The 22,755-nt window shown below is 38.9% G+C and overlaps 1 protein-coding gene across 1 annotated transcript; it reads right to left on the reverse strand.

The window, feature by feature from the left end:
- Window positions 1–599: 599 nt before the first annotated feature.
- LOC122670381 (probable ubiquitin conjugation factor E4) lies at window positions 600–22,059 on the reverse strand. The gene is made up of 16 exons (XM_043867231.1): window positions 21,203–22,059; window positions 19,414–19,618; window positions 19,122–19,273; window positions 18,716–19,004; window positions 18,479–18,631; window positions 5,758–5,961; window positions 5,373–5,485; window positions 5,159–5,273; window positions 3,535–3,624; window positions 3,197–3,400; window positions 2,653–2,748; window positions 2,382–2,504; window positions 1,304–1,396; window positions 1,021–1,185; window positions 790–879; window positions 600–714 (listed from the first exon to the last, which is right to left on the reverse strand). The coding sequence occupies exons 1-16, from the start codon at window positions 22,042–22,044 to the stop codon at window positions 601–603; spliced, it is 3,048 nt and encodes a 1,015-aa protein (XP_043723166.1). The 5' UTR covers window positions 22,045–22,059; the 3' UTR covers window position 600.
- Window positions 22,060–22,755: the final 696 nt, after the last annotated feature.

Consider the following 22,755-nt stretch of genomic DNA (forward strand, 5'->3'; position numbering starts at 1 on the left):
CTACATTACCCCACAGAGAACGCTTTCCATTAATGACTAACGCATAAATAAAATAAATGAATTTATTTTAATTTATAATAAATAGAAGTATCATAATCATACCAAACACCTACAAAAATAGAAATTAATCAGATAAATACAAATATAAACCATAGCAAAAAAAACCTAATTTGAGTCAAAATCTAAATTAAACCAAAAGTGAAGAATCAAATTGCATTCCAATTTTACCACCGTCTTTTTTCTAAACTGCCAGAATAGGACAAAGAGTATTTCAATCCAGTAAAATTCGGTTACAAAACCCAATGACACCAACAGAGGTGTCAATCAACCTTGCCCTTATCCTCCATTGTAGTTCACCCAAAATAAAATTTCTTTAACATTAATGCTCCTCTTTTGGCTTATGTACAAGGTATGATGAACAAAACAGAATATATCATCAACATATAAAACTTTATCAAATTCTTTGCGGAGCCCATGACCCCCTGCCAACTTCTCCACCCCTCCCCCCAAACCTTTGCCCCCTAGGATCCACTAGTCAATCAAAGTCATTTCCCCAATTGACTACTTGCATTTTTTGTCTGTGCTTTGCATGTTTACACCTTACCCATGCTTATTTATTTCTTGAGACCTGATGAACTCTTCGATTCTTGCCTTCAATTCAACATTAGAAATGAGCATGTCTTGAGTAAGATGGGAACGGTTGAATGGGTCGGTCTGTCGTTCATGCAACAAATTAGCCCAACAGGAGAAAAAACATAATTGTAGTGAAACAATTACAAAGGAATTTACATTATCACTCAGAAGATGCCTCTGGATGACAGGTCGATCTACCGTGATTCTCGAAGAAGGCAGAATAACAGGATCCTTCATTAATGTATACTGCAACATTGAAAATGGGGGTGACAGGGTTCAACAATGGTTACTAGTACAAATAAAAAGAAATGGTGTCTTATGTCGCCCTACCTGCTACGCCAAGGCAAGAATGGCTGTAGTCCAAGCCACATATTGAAGTAAACATACCTGAATTGGATCAAGAAACTCATCCGGTATCTCTCCTAGTGCAGTTTCAGCGTCCATTGCCTCGGAAGCTGCAATTTTTGCCTTTTCACCCAACTCAACAAATTCCGTTATCACTCTCCCATCTTCACCTATCCTTCGTAGAACATCTGCTGCAGCAGTAAATAACTGGAGAACATTCGAAACTGTCAGAAAATATAAAGTTGCAAAAATCCATTCAAGGGAAAGGGGAGGTGGGGAGAAGAGAATCTGTACGTTCACTGTCGAGTGAAAAAAATAATCTTACCTGCTCATTATATGATCTACCATCTCTTGAGATAGCAGCTGGGAAAACCTTCTCCTTGTCTCCCCTTGCCAAGTGGATGTAAATGTGGACAATCTTCCAATAAATCATCCACGAAATCAGTAAGAGTGACACTTTCCTTTCAAACTAATCAATGAACAGCTTATAGATGGTAATCGATTAGATAGTGGCAACAGTAAATTATAACAAAAGTTCATGCCATTAGTATTCGGAAGCAGACCTAAATTGTGAGGATCTAGCAGGCACAAAAAATGCACGGTACGATCAGCACTACTGGATAGCCCCAGTCTAGGAGCTGAACGAGTCCATTGTGAAAAATAAATGGATCCAATCCATTTCAAATCATTTTGACTGATCAAAGTCCATTGACCTTCCTCTCTCTCCCCGCCCCTCCCTTTTCATTTTTCTTTTCCTAATGTGCCCAATGTGCCAAATGTATATGTTGTAATATGGAGTATAAGGGTAGAATTGTCCTTAGGGTTTTATGTTGTGTTGCCCTAGGGGCTTTACTGTCTTTGTACTCACATTCTTATTATTGTAAATAAAGGAGGGTTGTGTCTCATAGACTCAAGTCATTATTCCCAAAGTCTTCAGTATGGATTGGTAAATGATAATTATCCAATCAAATTAATTTTTAACCATTAAGGTGAGGTGGCACCCACTCAACCAGGTGACTCCAACAACCTAGCATGTTCCCTATGTAATGATTAGCCATTTTTTAATTGTGTCCAGTGTATGGAAAGCCTGTCCAAACTAACTGGACATTTTTTTTTTCCTTTCAAAAGGTGGGATTTTTTTTTTTTTGGGGGGGGGGGGGGGAGGGGGAAATAGGGACAGAAGAACTTGCCTGCAAGGATTCATATTATATTTCTAAGGCTGCTGTTATCAGAACACCTGAATTTGTCTGTGTCCTTGTTATGTAGGTGGGAACCATCCATAATATTTCAACTATGTTTAAGCCATCTGATATTTGCTTGTGGACAGACCACCATATAAAGCAGCGATGCACAATAGATGCTATGCAATATACATGAGAGAGAGAGAGAGAGAGAGATTTAACCTGCTTGAGCAATTGTTTTGGCCGGAACTCATACTTTTCAGGGTCTTTAAGACTAAGAGCTCTCCGTTGAGGACCCACAAGTTGTAACAAAAAGTAGTTCAACATGCTAGCCACTCTTTCAACCTGGAATGAGGAAGAAATATTCAGCAACGGCTAAAAGGAAACTAACAGGTTCTGCCTGGGGAAATTTTGAACTTCCTGGATAGTAAAATAAGAAAGATATACATGTCCGAGTAGAATAAACTATAATTGAAAAGACAAAAGAAGTCACCATCTCTGGAAGAAGGAAAGGAGCTGTAATCTGTTCCGAAGAAAATTCCAGCATACCAACATCTTCATTTGCCAATTTCATATCAACTCGGATAATCTACAAAACCGAAGAATGTTATTTTTATTTGATATATTGAATTTTGGTAAAATTTCAACTAGCAACCAAGAAGAAGAAGAACTACTACTACTATTACTACTCATCCTTTTCCCAACTAAATGGGGTCGGCTACAGGGATCCTTGCCCTCCAATCAGCTTTATTCAAAGTCATACTTGATACAAGGCCTAAGCTATGCATGTCTTTCCTCACCACTTCTCCTAAGATCATTTTAGGTCTGCCCCTGGCTCTTTTAGTTCCTTCAATCTGAATCAAATCACTCCTCTGTACTAGAGCATCCAAAGTCTCGGTTGAACATGGCCATGCCACCTCAAACGATTTTCTCGTAGTTTATCATGTAGCGGAGCTACTCCAAATCAGCTCTAATATGATCATTCCTTACTTTATCCTTCCTAGCAACTAAGAACATTAAAACAAAATAAAACTCACATTCTCTTGGGAATGGAAAAGCCGGGTTCTTTCTTCCCTCTCTTGGGCAGGTCTTCTCTCCCATTCAGTGGTATTTGACATCTCAGCTTCCAGCTCTTTGAGTTTAAGAATTTTATTAAGACTTTCATCAAGAAGAAAGATGCTATCATTGATTAGGAAGTTCAAAAAGTTCAAATAAACCCCCTTTTCCTCTTCTCTAGCTATCTGAAATGGCACATATGAAGTTAGTTAAATACGATCATAAGAGAAGCAGTGGACAAGTGGTTTCATAAGGCTTAATTTTGGAAGCCATGAAATAAGAAATCTCAAGAAAGAAATGGGACCAAGGATTTGTCTACCTGTCTCCATGCATTTCGATGACTAGGAACTTGCCACAGGTATTCGAGAAGTTCGGCAATATTGTGACGTATGTTGAACTTGTCATAGAACTGCAGGAACATAGACACATCTCAAGGAAGAAGCAAAGAATTGATGGTTTGTGGTCTTTATGGATTGTATCAGAGGATTGGTCATTGGACAAGACCATGATCAATCGATCATCATAAGGCAACAGAAGTACATTAAACCCATAAAAGCGGAAATTGATCAGGACATCTATGCCTCGGAATGCAAGTATGGAATACCTAGTATACCTGAAAAGTCCCAACAATCTTAATGTTAACCCCATTAACATGGTATGGTAAACATGGAGCAGAATACTGCACAATACATCTACCATATAACCTTCTACTTTCTACACTTATGGTTTCATTTATATAACTCCAGTCGATTTTCTTATGGCTACGCCAACATATGGACATCAAGTATTATATTACAACTAGGTGTGGCAGACAGATGGGTTTGAAAATATTCAACTATGGGAATATTGGGCTATATGCTTGGCCGGAAGCTGCCCGATTATTAAACGGGGCACGAGTTAGGCAAGCCTATGCCCAGACCATTTATTAAACAGGGCATGGGCTAGGCATGCCTAAGCCCAGACCATTTACCGTTGCGGGCCTGTGCAACGGTAAGGTTGCTCCATTGCCACATGTTGGTAGCGGGTTTGAATCAGGAAACAGCCTCTCCGCAAAGCGGGGAAAAGGCTGCATAAATATCTGCCACTCCCCATACCATGCAGTGATAGGCCTCATGCCCTGGGTATGCCTTTTTATAATTTAAAATTTTTTTTGTTAAATAAAGTTTTTTAATTATCCAATTGGGTGTGCTATGCAGTTTTGGGCTCAGACTGAAGGGGGTAGAGAAGCCATTGTATCCAAATAAATGCCTGAACGCAGTCCATTTAATAGTCAGGCTACTGCGCGAAGCCAAATAATAGCATCTAATTTATTAATCATGCCAGTTCAAGTGAGATGTGCTAACACTTACAGACTTACCATGCCCAATCATAGAGGAAATCTCAGAGAAGACATATGATATGTTCCATTTAATCACCATGATATAAATATTAACAAATATAATTAGCTCAAATCTATTAAACTAAAAGGCTTCCATTAAGCTAGCCATTAAAAAAAGGTTCTATAAACAACGAATCATTATCCCCTCCAATTCGTTGCCCACTCCAATTCCTCCAATTCCTCACACGGAAATGACCACCCTACCCCCTGCCCGAAAATACTGCCCAAGGTGGGATCCACTCCCCCCTATTAGAGGAATTGGAGGTGATAATTATTCTTAACCAACTGGATCAGATGGTTATATCTTTATCCAGGACAGTGATATGAGCCATCCTTTTCAAAGATCCAAGAGAAGGAAAGCATTGCCAAGACCCAGCACATGATAGGATAACAAAACAACTAAGAACCGAGTAAGCTCAGTGATGACAGGAATACAATCATTTGTTTAGTTCTAACAAAGTTACAGTAGGAATTGTTTAGGTTCTTGAGTGAGTAGAAAATTACATAAACACAGCCTTCCCTGACTCTTTGGAGCAAACAATGATAAAATATGAGTCATAACTACCTGTGTGTGAGAACCTGTGAACTCAATGTCAACATAGAGCTTCAGAAGATTCCGGACAAGATATTCAAGAGACAGTGTATGGCCTTCAAAAAGGGAAGTTGTCACAGACGAACCACTGAACAAGCAATGAAAACAGTGAGGTGGAAAAAAAAAATTGACTTCATGAAATAAGTGGCAGTGTTAGCCTGATAGGAAAGTAGAGTTATCCCACTACCTTCTACTGGGCATCCAGCAATTCAAGACTTCTACCATTTTCGCTCTTAGATATGGGTTTCTAATAAAATTTGGACTTGCCATGAACATGATAATAAAATTCATAAAATCATCCTGGCATAAGGAAGAGGAAAGTGAGATGAAAAAATGGAGAAGGTTCCATAGAAAGGACTGAATTTCAACCATAAATAAGGGAAAGATTATGAGCCCATCTACATATGAAGCGTGCAAGGGAAAAATCTGGGCCTACCAGCAAGACCCCATCCAATGCTCTAGGGAAAAAATGGAGAAGGTTCCATAGAAAGGACTGAATTTCAACCATAAATAAGGGAAAGATTATGAGCCCATCTACATATGAAGCGTGCAAGGGAAAAATCTGGCCCTACCAGCAAGACCCCATCCAATGCTCTAGGGATCCGCGAAGAAAAAATAAGCAATTCCATTGCATCTTCAATGAAGTGTTCTGGCATACATGCAAATTCCATGGGGCAACTTGATGGCAGAGGCATTTTAAATCCTCCCAGAAGACTAACCAGCCAAACCACCATTAATCTATAGAAGGTTAGTCCACGTTGAAGTAGTGCTTCATCCTTCAAACATAAGACAAAAATTAAGTTAGAAACCAACTTGGGTATGCCTAGTGATGCCCAATAGAAAAATTAAAATATAAATGTTGCCTCCATTCTGAGATCTCTCTCCTTTCAAAGCATTAAAGCAGCTCATTCCACTCAAAGAATTGTAATTATTAAATTCAAAAAAAGAAATTGAATTAAAAGGAGTTCCATAGTGACCTTAGAGATTATAAGGGAGGATATTAATGAATGTAGATATGCTAACATGTAGCTTCATTATCCTTGTTTTCTATAAAATCCCTTTCCATCTCTCAAACAAGCGGTCAATTTAAATAAGAAACATCAACATAAAACAAAAATGGGTCTCAGATAACACTTGCAACATATACGTAGAAACTGAAATCCATGATCTAGAAAACACAATGTAACAGAGAAAAACAATCAAGCAACCACAACACAAGGATATACGTGGTTCAACAAGGTGCCTATGTCCACAGAGAGATGAGCAGTTTCACTGGCAATGGAGAATAGGGTTACAAGCTCTCTTCCAATGTTTAGGGAATATCAACTGGCCCAGAGCCAAACTAGATCCACAAGCTAACTCTAACATTGACTTTATAAAGATCAACCCAATTGAATCTCAATTTGCCCAATCCTCACAAAATTAGCCAAGAATTCACTGATAGACCCAAGCTGTTCCTCAAATTGTTTTAACAAAACCTCTAGTCTTTGAACTTCACAAATTGGACTAGTCTTGATGCAGGAGCCCTTCCTTGGACCGGCACAAACCCGTTGGGAAGCCTAGATGGAGATGAACCGGGTCCAAATTTAGTTTTGGTCCAGTAGGATATGAGGGATTTATCTACTTGGGTTATTATTGTAATTGTCACTTTAATTTTATATAGGGAATTTTTAGATTGGTTTAGATAATTAGGAGATAGAGTTATATTTTATTTCTATTTCAGTTTTAGACTACAATTAGGAAACTTTCAATTTCTTTTTTATAAATATGCCTTGTAGTCCAACGATGGAGAGTTGAATATAGAATGAAGTTTGAGTTGGGTTTACCTCCCTCCCGGTTGCGGAGTTGTGTATGACCAGGATGGTCAAGTGTGATCTGTTCTTCTTCCTTTTCTTCACTTCTTTTCCCTCTAGTTCCAGGTACGAGCTTCTCTCCCTCACTCTCAGCCTTTCGTCCTCCACTCCCTACCCCATTGATCAAGTACCCCTCCTTCTCGTGTGAGTTCTTTTCTCCTTCTTCCTTATTTCTTTCTATTCTCTTTATTCTCCCTTTTACTTTTTCTGTTTGCTATTGTTTGTTTACCCTAGTTATTTTAAGCGCCCAGTTTCTAGCGGTGCCAACAGCCTTCCTTTGTTGAGTTCCATCTCCCACAATCCCTCTCTTTTCTTCTTAAGATTTGGGGTGAAAGTGCCTTGGGTATAGGCAACTCAAACCCTCCAGATTCAGTTCCTAAGTCTGCTGTGCATGTGTTGTCATTGTTGGCAACCATACTGGCACACACACTGTTATCTCAGTGATGCGGTGGTCAGACAATATGTGAGGTGTCTGGAATGCTGGTGACTATGTACAGCTCAATGGCAGTGAGATAGGGCAGTGAACAGAATGTTAGGGATTCAGAGGCAGTAGTAGTGGCTCAATGGCAGTAGAAATATGTTATGGCAGTTATCAAGGTGGCAGCAGCCTACAAAGGTGTAGTATGGCCTATGATGCTCCAGGGACATGTATACATTGTGCATACAAACAAGGGTAACTTTGAAGAAAATTTTAGCTGGCAAGATGGCAGATTTGGACGATGGGATGAACTGAAAAGTTGTCGAGCTCCGAGTAATGTAGTCCTAGATTGGTAGGAGACCAACTAGGAGCCAATCAACCAGGATCTGTTATGAACAGGTGAATCGGCTAGGTCAAAATAGGGTTTTTGGTAAAATTAGGGTTAGGGTTTGATGTATGGGTTATGTCAAATCAAGGTAGGGGAGTCTATCAGTGAAAGATCCTGATGTGTTTTAATGGATGGAAGTATGTAAACTTGAATGGGCAACAACTTAGGTTTAGGGTTTCGAGTTTTTGAAAAGAGGAAAAGAGAGGAATTAAGGATTTGGTTGGGCAGAAGTTAATCAAACTTGAATGGTTTTCTTAGGAGGGTATGAGGGATAATCGCTCAGATTTGTAGACTGTTCTAACGGTTGGTTTGGTTTGGGCATAAATTAGGTTATGGGAATGTTGTTCAGTGATGGATGGGATGTTAGGGTTTGGTGGTTTAGAGGATTAGAAGAAGGACGGGGATGCTTCCAACTTACTTGTAATGGCAGAAAATTATTGGCAGCAGCTTGTTGATGGAGGAACTTGAACTAGAACTTGAAAGTAGATCTTCAAAAGAATCACTTGGGCTTCACACCGCAAGGTGTCGATTGGATCAAACACCAATCCCACCAATGAACCACCTAGGCTTCCCGCCGCAAGGTCTCAATCGGATCAAACACCAATCCCACCAGCCATGATCAAAAAAACAAATCTTCAATGGAGAAGAAGAGCAGTAAAAGCTTTTCATTAATATCAAAATTCATGTTCAATAATTGCGCCCCTCACAACCTTGTATAAAAGACTTAAAAATAGACTCCTACACTAAAAAGGAAAGGCCTAACCCAATCCTTAACCTATTAGGTAAGTTAGACTTACTAGGAAACCGAAATAGACTCAAAACAGTCTCCTAATCCAACCCAACTAAGCACTTGAAAGAAAACTACTAAAATCACTTAAATTGAACCATTGGTTGAACCGGTTCAATTTATGAACAAAAACACCAAAATAAAACTGTATGGAACTAAAACAACTAATCCCGTATGTAACCCTATTACCCATACTTTAGGACCATAAAAGTGGCCTATTACATAGAAACCCATGGGATCAAAGGTCCAACATATATATAACCTAACCCTAGACTTATTCCCATTAAAATAAGCCTCATTTAGTGATGTATCTGCATCACCGAGTCATCTTCCAAATGCAATAGGAATCGTTTCAATCAGACATTGGATGAGAAAGTTATGCCCATTCTTGTATGGACACTCAAAAAGGCCCTAAGTGTTCAATGAAATTTCAAACTGAAGTGGTACACACCATTTTGAAGTTAAGTGGGATCCATTGATGTGTTGGCATGGTCGAAAAATGGTTTTGTTGTATTTATTGTCGTGGCACAATGCCACTTGTCCTGGTGGGGCCAGCCCAGCCTGCCATGCATGCCAGCCTAGGCCATTTCGCAGGCAACGCAGCCATGCCCACAAGCTAGCAGGGACCTGTGCAGGCAAACCGAAGCGCATGATGCACAGCCCTGCATGCATGCAGCTGCACCCGCACACCCCGTGCAGACCGGCGCGCATGGCATGTCAGTCTGCAGCCTGCCCGGCTCATGCGATTTAGTCTCTCCTGCGGCTAAGTACCAAGACGCACACAACGTGTTCGACGCACAAATGAAGTCAATACACTCCAAGCTCTCGGTGAACAGGTGTGCCAAATGTAACCCCATTCCAGAATTGGGTCCATCATCCGATTGGCATCGTGGGAGGATCGGCATCTAAAGGCTTACACAATGCACTAACAGGAGTGCTCTGGAGATTCTCCTGGATTACCTTTCATTGGCCATGGGTATCATTAATTATGATCCGTGCTACACTGGATCGAGACCAAACGATAATAAGCATGTGCGCTTAAATCTTTTTAATGATTCCTTTTCGTTAAATCTCAGCCACTTATCTCTGATTTAAATCCAACGATCCAAATCAGAGATTCCAGGATCCTCCAATCGACAATCGAAACGTAGATGCTTTTTTTTCATGTGACATATTGTTTGTCACGAGCAATGCCAATCTTAAGGTGCTGATTGATCGTGCGTACCTCAATTTACGCCAACTGGTCTACACCGATCCGACTGCCTACATTTTGTTTGTGCTTTATGGTTCTGATCGCATGGCCCATACACTCCCCATGCTCCGGTGCTTCATTCAAAAGATGACTTATACACTGGTAGCAGTATATACAGTCCTAAACATTAAAAAACTTGATTCACAACACCTATTCAGTTATGTGCATATCTATAAAGCTGCCTATTACATCCATTAGTCTATATACCATCCAAAATCAACATTATTCTTATAATCCAAATTAAATTCCCAAAAAAAACCTCAAGTCCTACTCCAGGTTCTCAACCCTCAAACCCTGGAGCAGTGTATGTTTCCTCTCATGTCTCCTCTTCTTAAAACATCAACATATAAAAGGGTGAGCTAATGTCCAGTGAGGTGCACATGGTCATATACGTTCAAGCATTCATAAGTACAATAAATAAAATGGAAACAGAAGTAACAGTTATAAATTTCATTCTTTATTTAACTAGGTCAAGTCATGGTCATTTTGTGAACTACCATATGTGCACACATTAGTTGAGGGTGGTAGTCGACCTCGTATCATTATTCTACTGGAGTCCCAGGCTCTGCAGCCTTGGGGAGGAGGATACAGTAAGCATCACAGATGCACTCTACTCCAACTATTCAGTCACCAGTAGCACTGGGGAGGATCAGCATTTGGCATAACATCTCACTAAATCACTTATCTACTCCATGTATCCAGTCACCAGGAGCATTGGAGAGGGCAAGCTCTAGATTAAACATAACATCATACTAGACTTACCTACTCCATGTATCCAGACACCAGGAGCACTAGGGATGGCAAGTTCTAGTGTCATATAGGTTGTGTCTTCACCTTATTCCAATCACCAGGAGCAGTGGGATGGACACCGACCTACTACCTTTTCTTTAAGGCCCTCATCCAGCACGTAACCCCCTACTGGAGAGGGGTGGTAGTCACAGGGTTGTTCAATTTACATGTCACCATCAATCATATCACATTTGTCATTCTTTCATTTATTCTTTGTGCATTTCTTTTATTTTCTTTCTTTCTCATCCATTCAATCTTTCCTTTCCATTTTCATTCACACATAAAGATAACATTTCCATAAAGCTCATAAGACATTCCATAACATACTCTACATCATACATTAAGATATTAAATCACATTCCAAAATACTTGTCAATTCTATAGAAAACCTAGGACCTGTAACCAGTAACTTGAGAGAAGAGAAAAAAGAGAGAATGAGAGAATAATAGCTTGTTGTTTTCATTGATAGGAAAGCCCCTCTATTTATAATAGAGGGAAAATTACAAATAGAAAGGGGAACTCCTAATCAGATTAGGAATTCCTAATCATGATAGGATTCCAAGTTACAATAGGAAAAGAACTAGAACTAACAACTCAAACTGAAACTAAGACTAACAATTCACAATAGAATTAGGACTTGACATAATTAGAAACTAGGACTCCAACTAGGACTAGGAAAATAGAAGATACACATATCAACCAAATCACTGTTCACGTGAACAGTGTCACATGAACAGTACTTCAACAAATTCAATATTTCGTGTATCATTACATGGCATACATAACCAAGCACCCATGTACTATCATTTTAATCGTTTAAAACAGTAAATACATGAACATCATTCATTTCATTCATACATCTTAAATACTTTCCTATTCATAGATCATAAGTACATTGCAATCACATAACATAGCCATGAACCCTCACAATGAAATATATGAACATTCCTTCTTCATTAGTTAAGGTATCATTTCATTTCAAGCATAACATGTATTTCTTTCAACCTAGCATAGCACATATCATAGCCATTTACATTGTCTCATACCATTCATTCTAAACTATTGAATACATAAACCATATACTCAAGCATCATGTAATGTAGCACATCATAACACACACAGTATATAAACATGTTCCCTCACCTTTATGTCTCTAATGCTTGACTCAACTCAAACCCAAAGTATGTGTATTCTCCAATGGTTTCAGCAGCTCTAACACCCACTTTTAGTTTGAATTTAAAGCATAATCCCTTCAAATCATCAAATGTAATAACAAACCAAATCAACTACGTAACCAACTTTCTAAAATCTAAGCAATCTCAAATAAAATATGATTCCATACTTACCTTAAAAGTTCAACTCCATTTGATTCCAGCTCCCCGTTTCCTTTTTTCAATCTCTGAACTCAAATACAACCCTCTTTTAATCAACTTTCTCTTCAGATAACAGTGGTGTAGCACCTCAAGAACCCAGATTTGATGCAAACCCGAAAAGGTAAGCAAGACAAGATCGAATCTGGAAGAAAATAGGGGTAGGCATAATGAAGATAGATAGACAAGTTATAGATGAAGATAGATAGGTGGCAGCCTAGAGTCCCACTAGTTGCCCAACCATCAAAGTCCCACCGAGGTCACGATCAAAGGAGTCCCACCTTGATCCCGCTTGAGTCTCACAAACCTTCTTGCATCTCACAAAAGGAGTTGTCATATTTCAGATTTTCCTTGGAATTTCTTGGATGATTGAGAGCCTACCCATGATTTCAATTTATAGATGAAGGAGGCTGAGCCTCAATTGATTACATCCTAGTCAGCATTTGCAATTCCCAAACAAAGGGAAGACTTCCAAATGTTGGATACATGAACAACAAAAACATTAAATGGTCTTTCGGAATTCCCAAGACATGGGGGGAGGCTTCCAAAGACAATAATTACTTAGCTAGGAAAAACTAAAAGACTAATTAATACTACCTAAGAAAGTAAAACTCACTACATTAATTAACCTAGGAATGAAAGTAAGCTACTACTAAGCCTAATCCCGTATACCTTCCTAGTACCCACATTTTAGGCCCATTAAAAAGTAAACACGTGGAATCAAAGGCCCAATGCATACATAACCCAACCCAAGGCTTATTTCCAATGAAATAAGCCCATTATGTGACTTATCTATCTCAATTCTCCCCTGCTTGAAAAAAACTCGACCATGAGTTTTACAAAATGGAGGAATCAACTTTGTGTGGTGAACATCCGTCTTCAAACCATAACAATACTCAGGCAGCTCATGGATGTTAGGAATTTAGTCTCCAAGGCGTGGAACTTTCTCTTCAAAAAATTCAGGTGGGATCACGAACTCTATGTGATCAACTTCAATATCATCAGTCATGTCCATGAGGTTGTCACGAAAGTGTAAAGTGTATTCAACCTTCTCCGCTTCAAACTCTAACTCTTTAAGTTCTTTGTCGTTCACAGTCTCCTCAATGGTTTTTCAACCACCTCGTCAACTGTAGTGCCAAATTCCACATCGTCCACTGCCTCAAATTTGCTTGTATAAGCCTCAACATTCGAAACATGAAGGACTGGCTCTTCCTTGACGACAAAGATTGCTAGACCTTCTTCAACATTAACCTCAATTTCAGGTTTTGGTTCCCTTATTGGAGGTTTCTTCTCTTGTTGCTTTTTGGGGTAAAGTGTTTGAAATACCCCAACTCTGCTCAATTCGAGTCAACCGAGTATTCAGCTAGTTCATCGACTCATGTATCTGATTCATTTGTTCTTGTTTGTGACGTTGTTCCATTCTCGTCACTCGATCAGTCAAGGACTTCAAGTAATCCGCAATTTATTGTAAAGTAACAAATTTACTTCCTTGTGGTATAGAACTATTCTCGTTTCCAGCCATGCACTGATTAACAATTGATGCAGACCCAAAAGGGTAAGCAAGCCAAGATCGAATCTGGAAGAGATAGGTTGTAGATGAAGATAGATAGGTGGAAGCCTAGAGTCAAACTAGTAGCCAACCGTCGGAGGCCCACCGAGGTCACAATCGAAGGAGTCCCACCTTGATCCCGCTTGAGTCTCACAAACCTTCTTGCATCTCACAAGGAAAAACTCTAACAAAAGGAGTAATCATATTTCAGATTTTTCTTGGATTTTCTTGGATGATTGAGAGCTCACCCATGATTTCAATTTATAGATGAAGGAGGCTGAGCCTCAATTGATTACATCCTAGTCAGCATTTGCAATTCCCAAAAAAGGGGAAGAATTCCAAAGGCTGGATACATGAACAACTAAAACATTAAATGGTCTTTTGGAATTCCCAAGACATGGGGGAGGCTTCCAAAGGCAGTAACTACTTAGCTAGGAAAAACTAAAAGACTAATCAATAATACCTAGGAAAGTAAAACCCACTACATTAATTAACCGAGGAATGAAAATAAACTACTACTAAGCCTAATCCCGTATGGCTTCCTTGTACCCACATTTTAGGCCCATTAAAAAGAAAACACATGGATCAAAGGCCCAATGCATAATTAACCCCACCCAAGGCTTATGTCCAATAAAATAAGCCCATTATGTGACTTATCTGCATCAAGATTTTCCTTTAATTTCACATAATCACAGCAACTCAATTCCAAAATCACAGCTTTCATTAAAGAAAACCTACAACCAATACCCATACCATTTCAATTACATATCAATCTCTCAACATTTAATATCTAACTTCTACTTCAAAGAGTAATCTAATTCGTACTCATCTTCATAATTGGTTTCAAACTCAGCTCTGTTCCCTTCTTAATTACTTGTGAACCTAGTTGTTCCTTCTTCTAATCACATAGGTCCTTTGAAATCTTGAGATTCAGCAGCCTAGAAATTCAGAAGTCCTATTTAATTCACACACTCACATCAATATCTACTTCTTCTTCCTCCCTCTTTCTTATTCTTCTTCTTTGTTTCCAAGTACTCCAACAAGAGCCCAACTGAACCAGCTTAGTTCTCTTAGGATCTCTTCAACCCAAACTCTAATTCCCAAACATTTGAACACCACAGCAACCCAGATTCTGATTGTCACATACCTTAGAAACTTGGTTTAAATTTGACTTTCAGCTTCCTATCTTCTTCTCCCAATTCTAGAACCCAATTGGAACTTTATTTCAGCCCCAATTTCTCTTCAATTTTCACTGATTCAGCATCTCAAATTCACAGATTTTCATTTAGTTTCACGAGGACACAACAGCCTTTAGCTCAATTCCCACCTTCCCTTCTTCTTTTTCTTCTTTTCTTCAAAGTCTGAATCGGTTTTGTTTGCTGAGAATGGGTGCTAATCTTCTTTTTTTTAATCTCCAACCATATATATATATATATATATATATATCTAAATGGTCACTAATTATATAATTAAAATACTAACCATGACTACTTAATATACTAATTAGATCCACTAATCCCATATGATTACTTAACACTAATACACTCTTAACCTTCCTTTAACATGGTCAGGCCATGATTTAAACTTGATTACTTGCTCTCATGACAACTCACCAGCCCATGCTAGGTGGCTTATCCTTGTATTACCACTACAGCACAACTTAGTTATGAAGCTGCCACATATAATCCACTAACTACGATGTTGATGATATACGTCCATTATCAAACCTTGTGACAATACATACCACCATGCTAGGTGGCCTCATCCTAAGCCACCACCACACCTAGCCAAATATTTGATGGCTGCGCATGTGGCCTACTAGGGTGCTACCACCCTCGAAACCTCCACTAACTCCTATTATCCCAGTCAAATCTTCAGTATAATCCAATTATTTGGACTCTTGACACCTCAACAGCCATGCTATGTGGTTGGGCTGAAGAATGCCAATACATTTCAACTTAACCAAGTGCTGCCACCTATCTTCGACTAACATCTAAACCCCATTATCCCCTAAACCTTGTTAAATCCTTATTAAACCCCTTTTAACCCCTCATTACCATAACTACAGCCAGCTCCTACTTCCCTATTCATACCAGCTTCACATTCAATTAGCGTATAACTTACATACATATATATATAAACCTTAGTGTATAAGTACATTCCTATAAAATGAATATCTTATAAGAATAATTATTAGATAATATAAGTTACCTTAAACATTAAGAAATAGTACATCTTATAATTAAATAATAATAAATAGTAAAAATCAGAATACAAAACATTACAGAAGTTTATATCCAATGCCACTGATCGTGACAAATAATAACAGTCATGCCACCACACCATAACAAATAATAAAATAATATAACAAGATCATATAAATTAATTTAAATAACAATAAAAACACTCCCATCATGCTGTCAACATTAATAAAATATTCACAAAAACATTAAAATATTTGTAACCATTCCAACAGAATAAATAAAATAATCATAACACATAAATGGGATGTTACACACTACTCCAGGGATGTAGGCATATTGCCGAATCTCATAAAAATCCATGTGTTGCGGATGTCTTTATTGTTTGCATCATGGAGATATGAAGTGTGTTTGCTGCAGGAATGGTGCACACAGTGGAAATACCTTGCCACAGGGTTGAGTGTGCCTGTGGTTGGGAGGCCAGGTGTGTCTCACGAATGTGTGTTTGTGTCTGTGCAAATGCAGTTCAGTGGTAATTAAGAAGGCAGGAATTTATTAAGGGAAATTGATTCACCCCCCCTCATGACAGCCATAGATCAACAAAGTCCTCCATTATTGGAGATTTGAGCTGGGTTTCAGGTCTTAACCTGTAGGTACCACCAGTTACAATTTCAATGATTGAAATCTATGTCAGTTGATGATCAATGGAGCTGCTAGGGCCTGTATTCAGTGGAATATTGAAGTAGAATCTTACTCTTGAAATCTCAATTCGATTGGTGTCTTCTAGAGAGAGTTCTCTCATCCGAAGAGATCCTGGTTTTCTGCCCTTGGTTTGCGCTGGATGTAGGAGACGATATCCCCTACCCCACGATTCTTTTGTTCTTTTAATTCCCTCATTGCCCCTCACTTTTCTTCTTCATCTTTGTCCTTTATTTTACTTCCAAGTCTACCCCTAAACTATAATTCTGAATACATGTTATGTCCTCTCTCCTTTACCTACCAAATTAAACATTGGAAAATCTGGTTTATTACGAGTTTGCCATTCCTTTCTAGTGCTTAGATTTTTGTGAATCGTGTGGGCCCGTAGCAAACCCAAATAGGGTTTTGTGACCTGGGTTCTGCATCAAGTCTTTTCCTTCATTAGAATGTAGTCCTAGATAGGTAGGAGACCTACAAGGAGCCAGACATCGAGGACCTGTTGAGCTGCTGGTTCGATGGGACAGAATTGGAGTTGTAGGTCAAGTTTAGGGTTAGGTTAGGGTAATAGACAGGTATCTTATATGGTAAAGCTGGGCAGGTGTAGGGGAGTCTAATGAACTAGGTTTTACGAGCTTTGGATGGGTAGAAGTAGGTTAGATGGATCTGGGCAGCAACTACGATTAGGGTTTTGAAAGGGGGAAGATGAGGGCATCTAGGGTTATGATAACAGGAAATCAGGTGGTTGAATGGGCTTAATATTTAGGTCGAATGTGGGTAGGGTGGAAGGGAATATATGCTAAAAGTTACAGCTAAATCAGATGGTTAAATCTGGAGTTATGGAGCTTTCCTAGTAGCTATAGGAGAGGGGTAAAAGTGTAATTTCAGACAATAGGTTGGGTGGATGGTACTGAAATTTGGATTGAGTCTCCCTTAGGGTTTGAGGAAGATTCGATCAAAATTTTAGCAGGTTCTAACGGTTAGATTTGGCTGGGCAGAATTCTCGCGAAAATCACCTTGCATGTGACCTTCTAGAATAGAAGAAGAATAGTTGCAGGTTTTAGGGTTCTAATGGATCTATGGTATTAATGGTGGATGAGGAAGGTAGTAAGGATTGAGTATTAGCAATGGGGATCGATGGGGCTGGGTTTAGATGATTAGGAGAAGAAGGGTGTGGGCTAAAACTGTAAACTACCTACTTGAATTGTAGGTCTTCAATGGCAGTAGCTTGAAGAATAGAAGCAGGTCCTCCCGATCTACAAGATACAAGGAGTCAATTGGAGGTCCACCAATCCCTTATAATAGATCTTCCCGGTACTACCAGACGCAAGGAGTCAACTGGAGATCCACCAGTCCCTTCACCTTGATATAACTCACAAGGCAGCACTCAACAAAGCAGAGCAGCAGCTATGGCAGCAAACAAAAGCTTTTTCATTAAACAAATTCGTGTTCAATATTTGGCCCCCTTACATCCTTATATAAAAGATTCAAAATTAGACTCTTACAATAAAAAGGAAAGGCCTAACCCATTCCTTAACCTACTAGCTAACTTAAACTTACTAGGAAACTGAAATAGACTCAAAATAGAGTCCTAATCCAGCCCAACTAAACAATTAAAAGACAAACTACTAAAATCACTTAAATTGAACCACTGGTTCAAACCAGCTTTGAACCAGTTCAATTAAAAACATGAAAATAAAACTAAGTATAGGACTAAAACATCTAATCCCATATGCAACCTAATTACCCATAAAAGTGGCCTATTACATAAAAAACCCATGGGATCAAAGGCCCAATATGCATATAACCCAACCCTAGACTTATTCCTAATAAAATAAGCCCATTTCGGTGATGGATCTGCATCAAATTAGCAAAGCATGTTCTAAAGACTTAACAAAGGTCTATTGGGTTACAAACATTGAATAGATGAAACTCTATGAAAGGAAACACCACCTTAAAGTGGCAAGTGAATCACAAGAGTTGACAATACCCTAAGCATTTGAGCTTCATAACATAGCTTCTCTTGTGTATACGACTCAATATCTTTCTCAAAACGAGCTATATCCAACACTAGTTGTGGAGAGGGTGTTTGTCCCTGCATGGCTTTCAAAGTGGACAGAGTATCTTCACACCTGCTCAACTCCTGAAATTCATTTCATACAGAAAAAAACATGAGAGCGAGAGAGAGAGATCATTAAGACATATGTATTAAACATGTCTCACCAACCTGAACTAGATGTTTAAAATCAGAAAATGCTTTTAGTAGCCCCAAGTTGAGCACCCTGGCAGTCATAAAGAAACACTCGCAGATAAATGAATATTTAGGTTTCCCACCACAGCTTGACATTGGTCTGGCATTAGAGAAGAGCAAAGGTCCACCAGCACTACTGCCAGAACTGGTGGCTTCTTGAGATTGTAATAGACGATTCTCATCGTCACTCTTTTTTTCAAAGGGATTATCTTTATTAATCCACTCTGTAATTTCTTCTGATGATGCATGGAAAGCTGTTAAACTCCTAAAAAAACCATAAAGGTGTATTGCTGATAATCAGTACTGAACTAAGGACAAAAATGAAGAACAAAAATAAAAGGGAGAGAAATAGCTAAAGGCCAATAAAGTTAAAGGAACTCACCATAAATCCAAACGTGTACCATGGAACACATATTTTGGATCAATTTTGTCCCTTTTGGTCAGATTTGCATCTAAGAAAGGCTCACAGAGTCGAAGCATGACTGTACTGAGATTAACAAACATTCCTGAACTTGCACAAGATAATGGATCAACCTGTGACCAACATGTGGGGCCAACAAAAGGTTAAGATGGAAAATAGAACAATGGCTTGATATTTTTCGTAGGACATCCCACTGACGCAGGAACCAAAACCATGTCCAACCATTGACAGATGCCATCTGAAAAACATTCACCTGCATTTGAGACCTTGATGAGTTCTTTTTGATCACCTCAGCAAGATATTCAAGAACACTCTCCCGTGTATCAGTTTTCTTAAGGAGAGTGAGAAGAACTTCTCCAAGGCCATCATATAAGTTATTCATGACAGTCTTAATAGTTGTGAAAGAAGATAATAAATCAGCAGGACGACGAGTTGAAGCTACTGAGAAACACTGCTGCCTGGTGTTCCAAAATACACAAAAAAAAATAAGGTAAGCAATGACAACTGCATAAGGGAAGCTAACTGGAACCATATCCTTCCAATCCTAGGCTATCAGATCAAATAGAAGACATCGAAGCCTTTAAGGAAAATATGATGGGAGATAAAGCGTATAAAAAGTGGAGTTTTTTTTTTTTGGGTAATAAAAAAAGTGGAGTTACAACACATAAAATGAGAGGAAAGATATCAACCATCTCCTTAGGCTCTAAATATATATTCCCAGAATCTCCCTGACGCTGCAACTTTCCAATGAGTATCTAGGACAGAATTCTGCTTGCTTATCCAACTGCAGCAAGATTATCCCTATCCTCCCTTACACAAGAGACAGAAAAATGGAAGAGAGGCAATCAAAGGTTGCCAACTTCACAACAAACACGTAACATCACTGCATACTTTGGGTTTCTTTCATATCTTCAATCATACAAATATTCAAAAAGCACACAGAACGCTGCAAAGCAACTAAAGTACATAACATATGGAACAGGATACAAATTTCAAAAATTTCTGTCATTTCGTTTCGGTATTTCGCTCATTTCGGCATTTTGCACCCCAAAAATGGCCAAGCAAAACTCATAAAAAAAAAATAAAAAAAAAAACATGCAATGTTTCGACGAAATTTCGGTCTGGCCGAAATGGCCCTAAATAGCACCATAGCAGAAGACCATCCTCTGGATTGCAGATGATCCACAATTAGTACTTTATCAAGGGCCAGAATCCATGCGAATGTGTTAATTCTAGGGGCCGAATGGATTTCCATTAGAACTTCTTGATATTCATATTCAACTCTCTTGAGAGAAACTGGCAATACAATGCTCCTTTAAACAAACCTTATGATCTCCCTGTCCAAATTCCATTGTCATCCCTTTCCATATTTATCTAACAGCTGTATAAACTCTCCTATCATTTAGTCTACCACTCTAGCATGTCCCTTCTAAAATTAGGGGCCCAAATCACTGAACCTTCTTGCACTTCTAAGCATTAATTGGTATTCAAAGTTCACTTGATATTTAAATACTCAAATTAACTTTACTGCAGCACACACACAGAGTTAACATGTAAACATGATTGACTAAAGACTAAGGAGGAATGTTCAAAAAGATAATCAACCCATAATGTGAGAATGAAGATTCAACTGTTCATATCTTCATTATTCACCTAGTTTTGAAATTATCAAACTGGTTTTCTCTCACTGATCCTCGTAATATTCCTCGTTATGAATCTCCATGAAACAGCAGATGGGGGAGACACATACACATATGAGATGTGTTGTGTTTCCACTTCTAATTTCATTTCTGCCCTGCATAATCCAGTATTCAAAGGGTCCAACTATGATAATTCGACACCAATTGGAAAGTCGCACATCCTGCAAGCTTTTGTTTCTTAAAAACAAATCCTGGGCTGGAGGTAAGTATACATTCCTTTCCATTACTTATAAATTAAGGGGAAAGAAAATGTATTGAAATCCATTAAATTTATAAAGAAAATAAAAGAGATTAAATAGTAGTGGCAGTAGAAGTTGAGTAAAAAGAAGAAATCAAACTCACCCAACATCAGGCTCACTCTTGAATATAGTATTATCAGGAAGAGCACTGACATGAAAGAAAGGACCTAAAATGCTGGTCATCTCAATGACACGACCGTTGACATAGGCCCCCTTGGGTACCCACCAGGGATGATTCACCAGAGCCTTGGCACCACTGGGAAAGCTAACAAACATCAGTAACGCCCTCAAGGGTTGCTGAAAGTTTCCAAGCGCAGACACTTTGAGAACAACACCCCTCAAATCCTCATACAAGCCCTTTAGGATTGGCTCCAAGCTATCATAATCAGCGTCCCGGAAAAACTCTTCTAGAAACCCGGGAGGGCAACTCAGTTCACCACCAGTACTACTTCCTCCAAACCCATCGACTGAGCTCGAAACTTCTGATAAAATCAGAGGCAGTAAAGGCGAAGTAGTCTTCTTATTGGCCAGGCTGATTTCTGTGTTGGGGAACATATCTGGATTACCCAAATGAATTCGGCAATAGGAAACGGCCAATTTCTTCGCCTGCCGAACAACGGATTCCAATTCGGATCGAAAAATCTTATTTTTCATGATTGTAATCTTCTTACCCTCCTCATGAGCACGACGATAGCACCCAACCAAATAACCGAAAGGCCGCTCCGAAGAGGGGAACTGAACGGAGAGGCGATCAATGAGAATCCGCTCCATCAAATCACTGGAAAGCAAAAGGGGTTTACCTTCACTCAGAATTTCAGCTGCAGTCATCTCCAAATACACTATTCTGGAATCATCCTCCATAGAATCTACAAGAGAGATTAAGAAAATCTTCCGAAGGATGACGTCTTCTACCTCTGCTGATCTCTGAGGCTTCTGAGTCGCCATTGCATGTAATACTAACCGATGATCAAAAATATGAACAACGGAAAAGAGAGAAAAATAATTTATGAGTACAGAAAGTTATAGATTTTTAGATGCCGACATGACTGCGTCCAAAATCCATTTTGTCACATGATACTTAGGGTTTTACGAGAGAATGTACAGGAAGACGGGTGAGGAATACCAGATAAGAAGAAGACGAACAAGAAGAAGAAGCCATTTGAAGATAAAGAATTAAATCTGCCCAACAATAAAAAGATACATAAATACAGAGACCGAATGAGAGACGAAGACTAGACTCCATTGTTAAGACATAAGTTAGCAGAAGATCCAGCACTTCTAATCTGTAAATCCAGGCTACCAATCACATTGGTTGAACCTCCTATTTGGAAAACGGGGGAGGATTCCCTCCAACGCCGTGTGCAGTTTCGAGCGTTACGGACCACGGGCAAGGTGCTAAAACTCAGGTTTCGACCAGCCTCGGTCGAAACCTAGAACTTTTTCAAGCTAACTCGAACCATGGTTTTGAAGCCCAGAAGTTGTTTTTTTGCCCAAATTCTTATTGTGTTACCTATTTTTAACATTTTAAACTCAATTCATGCATTAATTTGGAACATAACTGGAACATAACTCCTTCAATATAAATGAGATTTAGGCAATCTTGAATTTGTTAGAAAATTTTGTTTTGATAGCTTTCCAACAATACCAAGATTGCTT

This window comes from Telopea speciosissima, chromosome 8, assembly GCF_018873765.1.
Source record: "Telopea speciosissima isolate NSW1024214 ecotype Mountain lineage chromosome 8, Tspe_v1, whole genome shotgun sequence".
Classification (NCBI taxonomy): domain Eukaryota; kingdom Viridiplantae; phylum Streptophyta; class Magnoliopsida; order Proteales; family Proteaceae; genus Telopea; species Telopea speciosissima.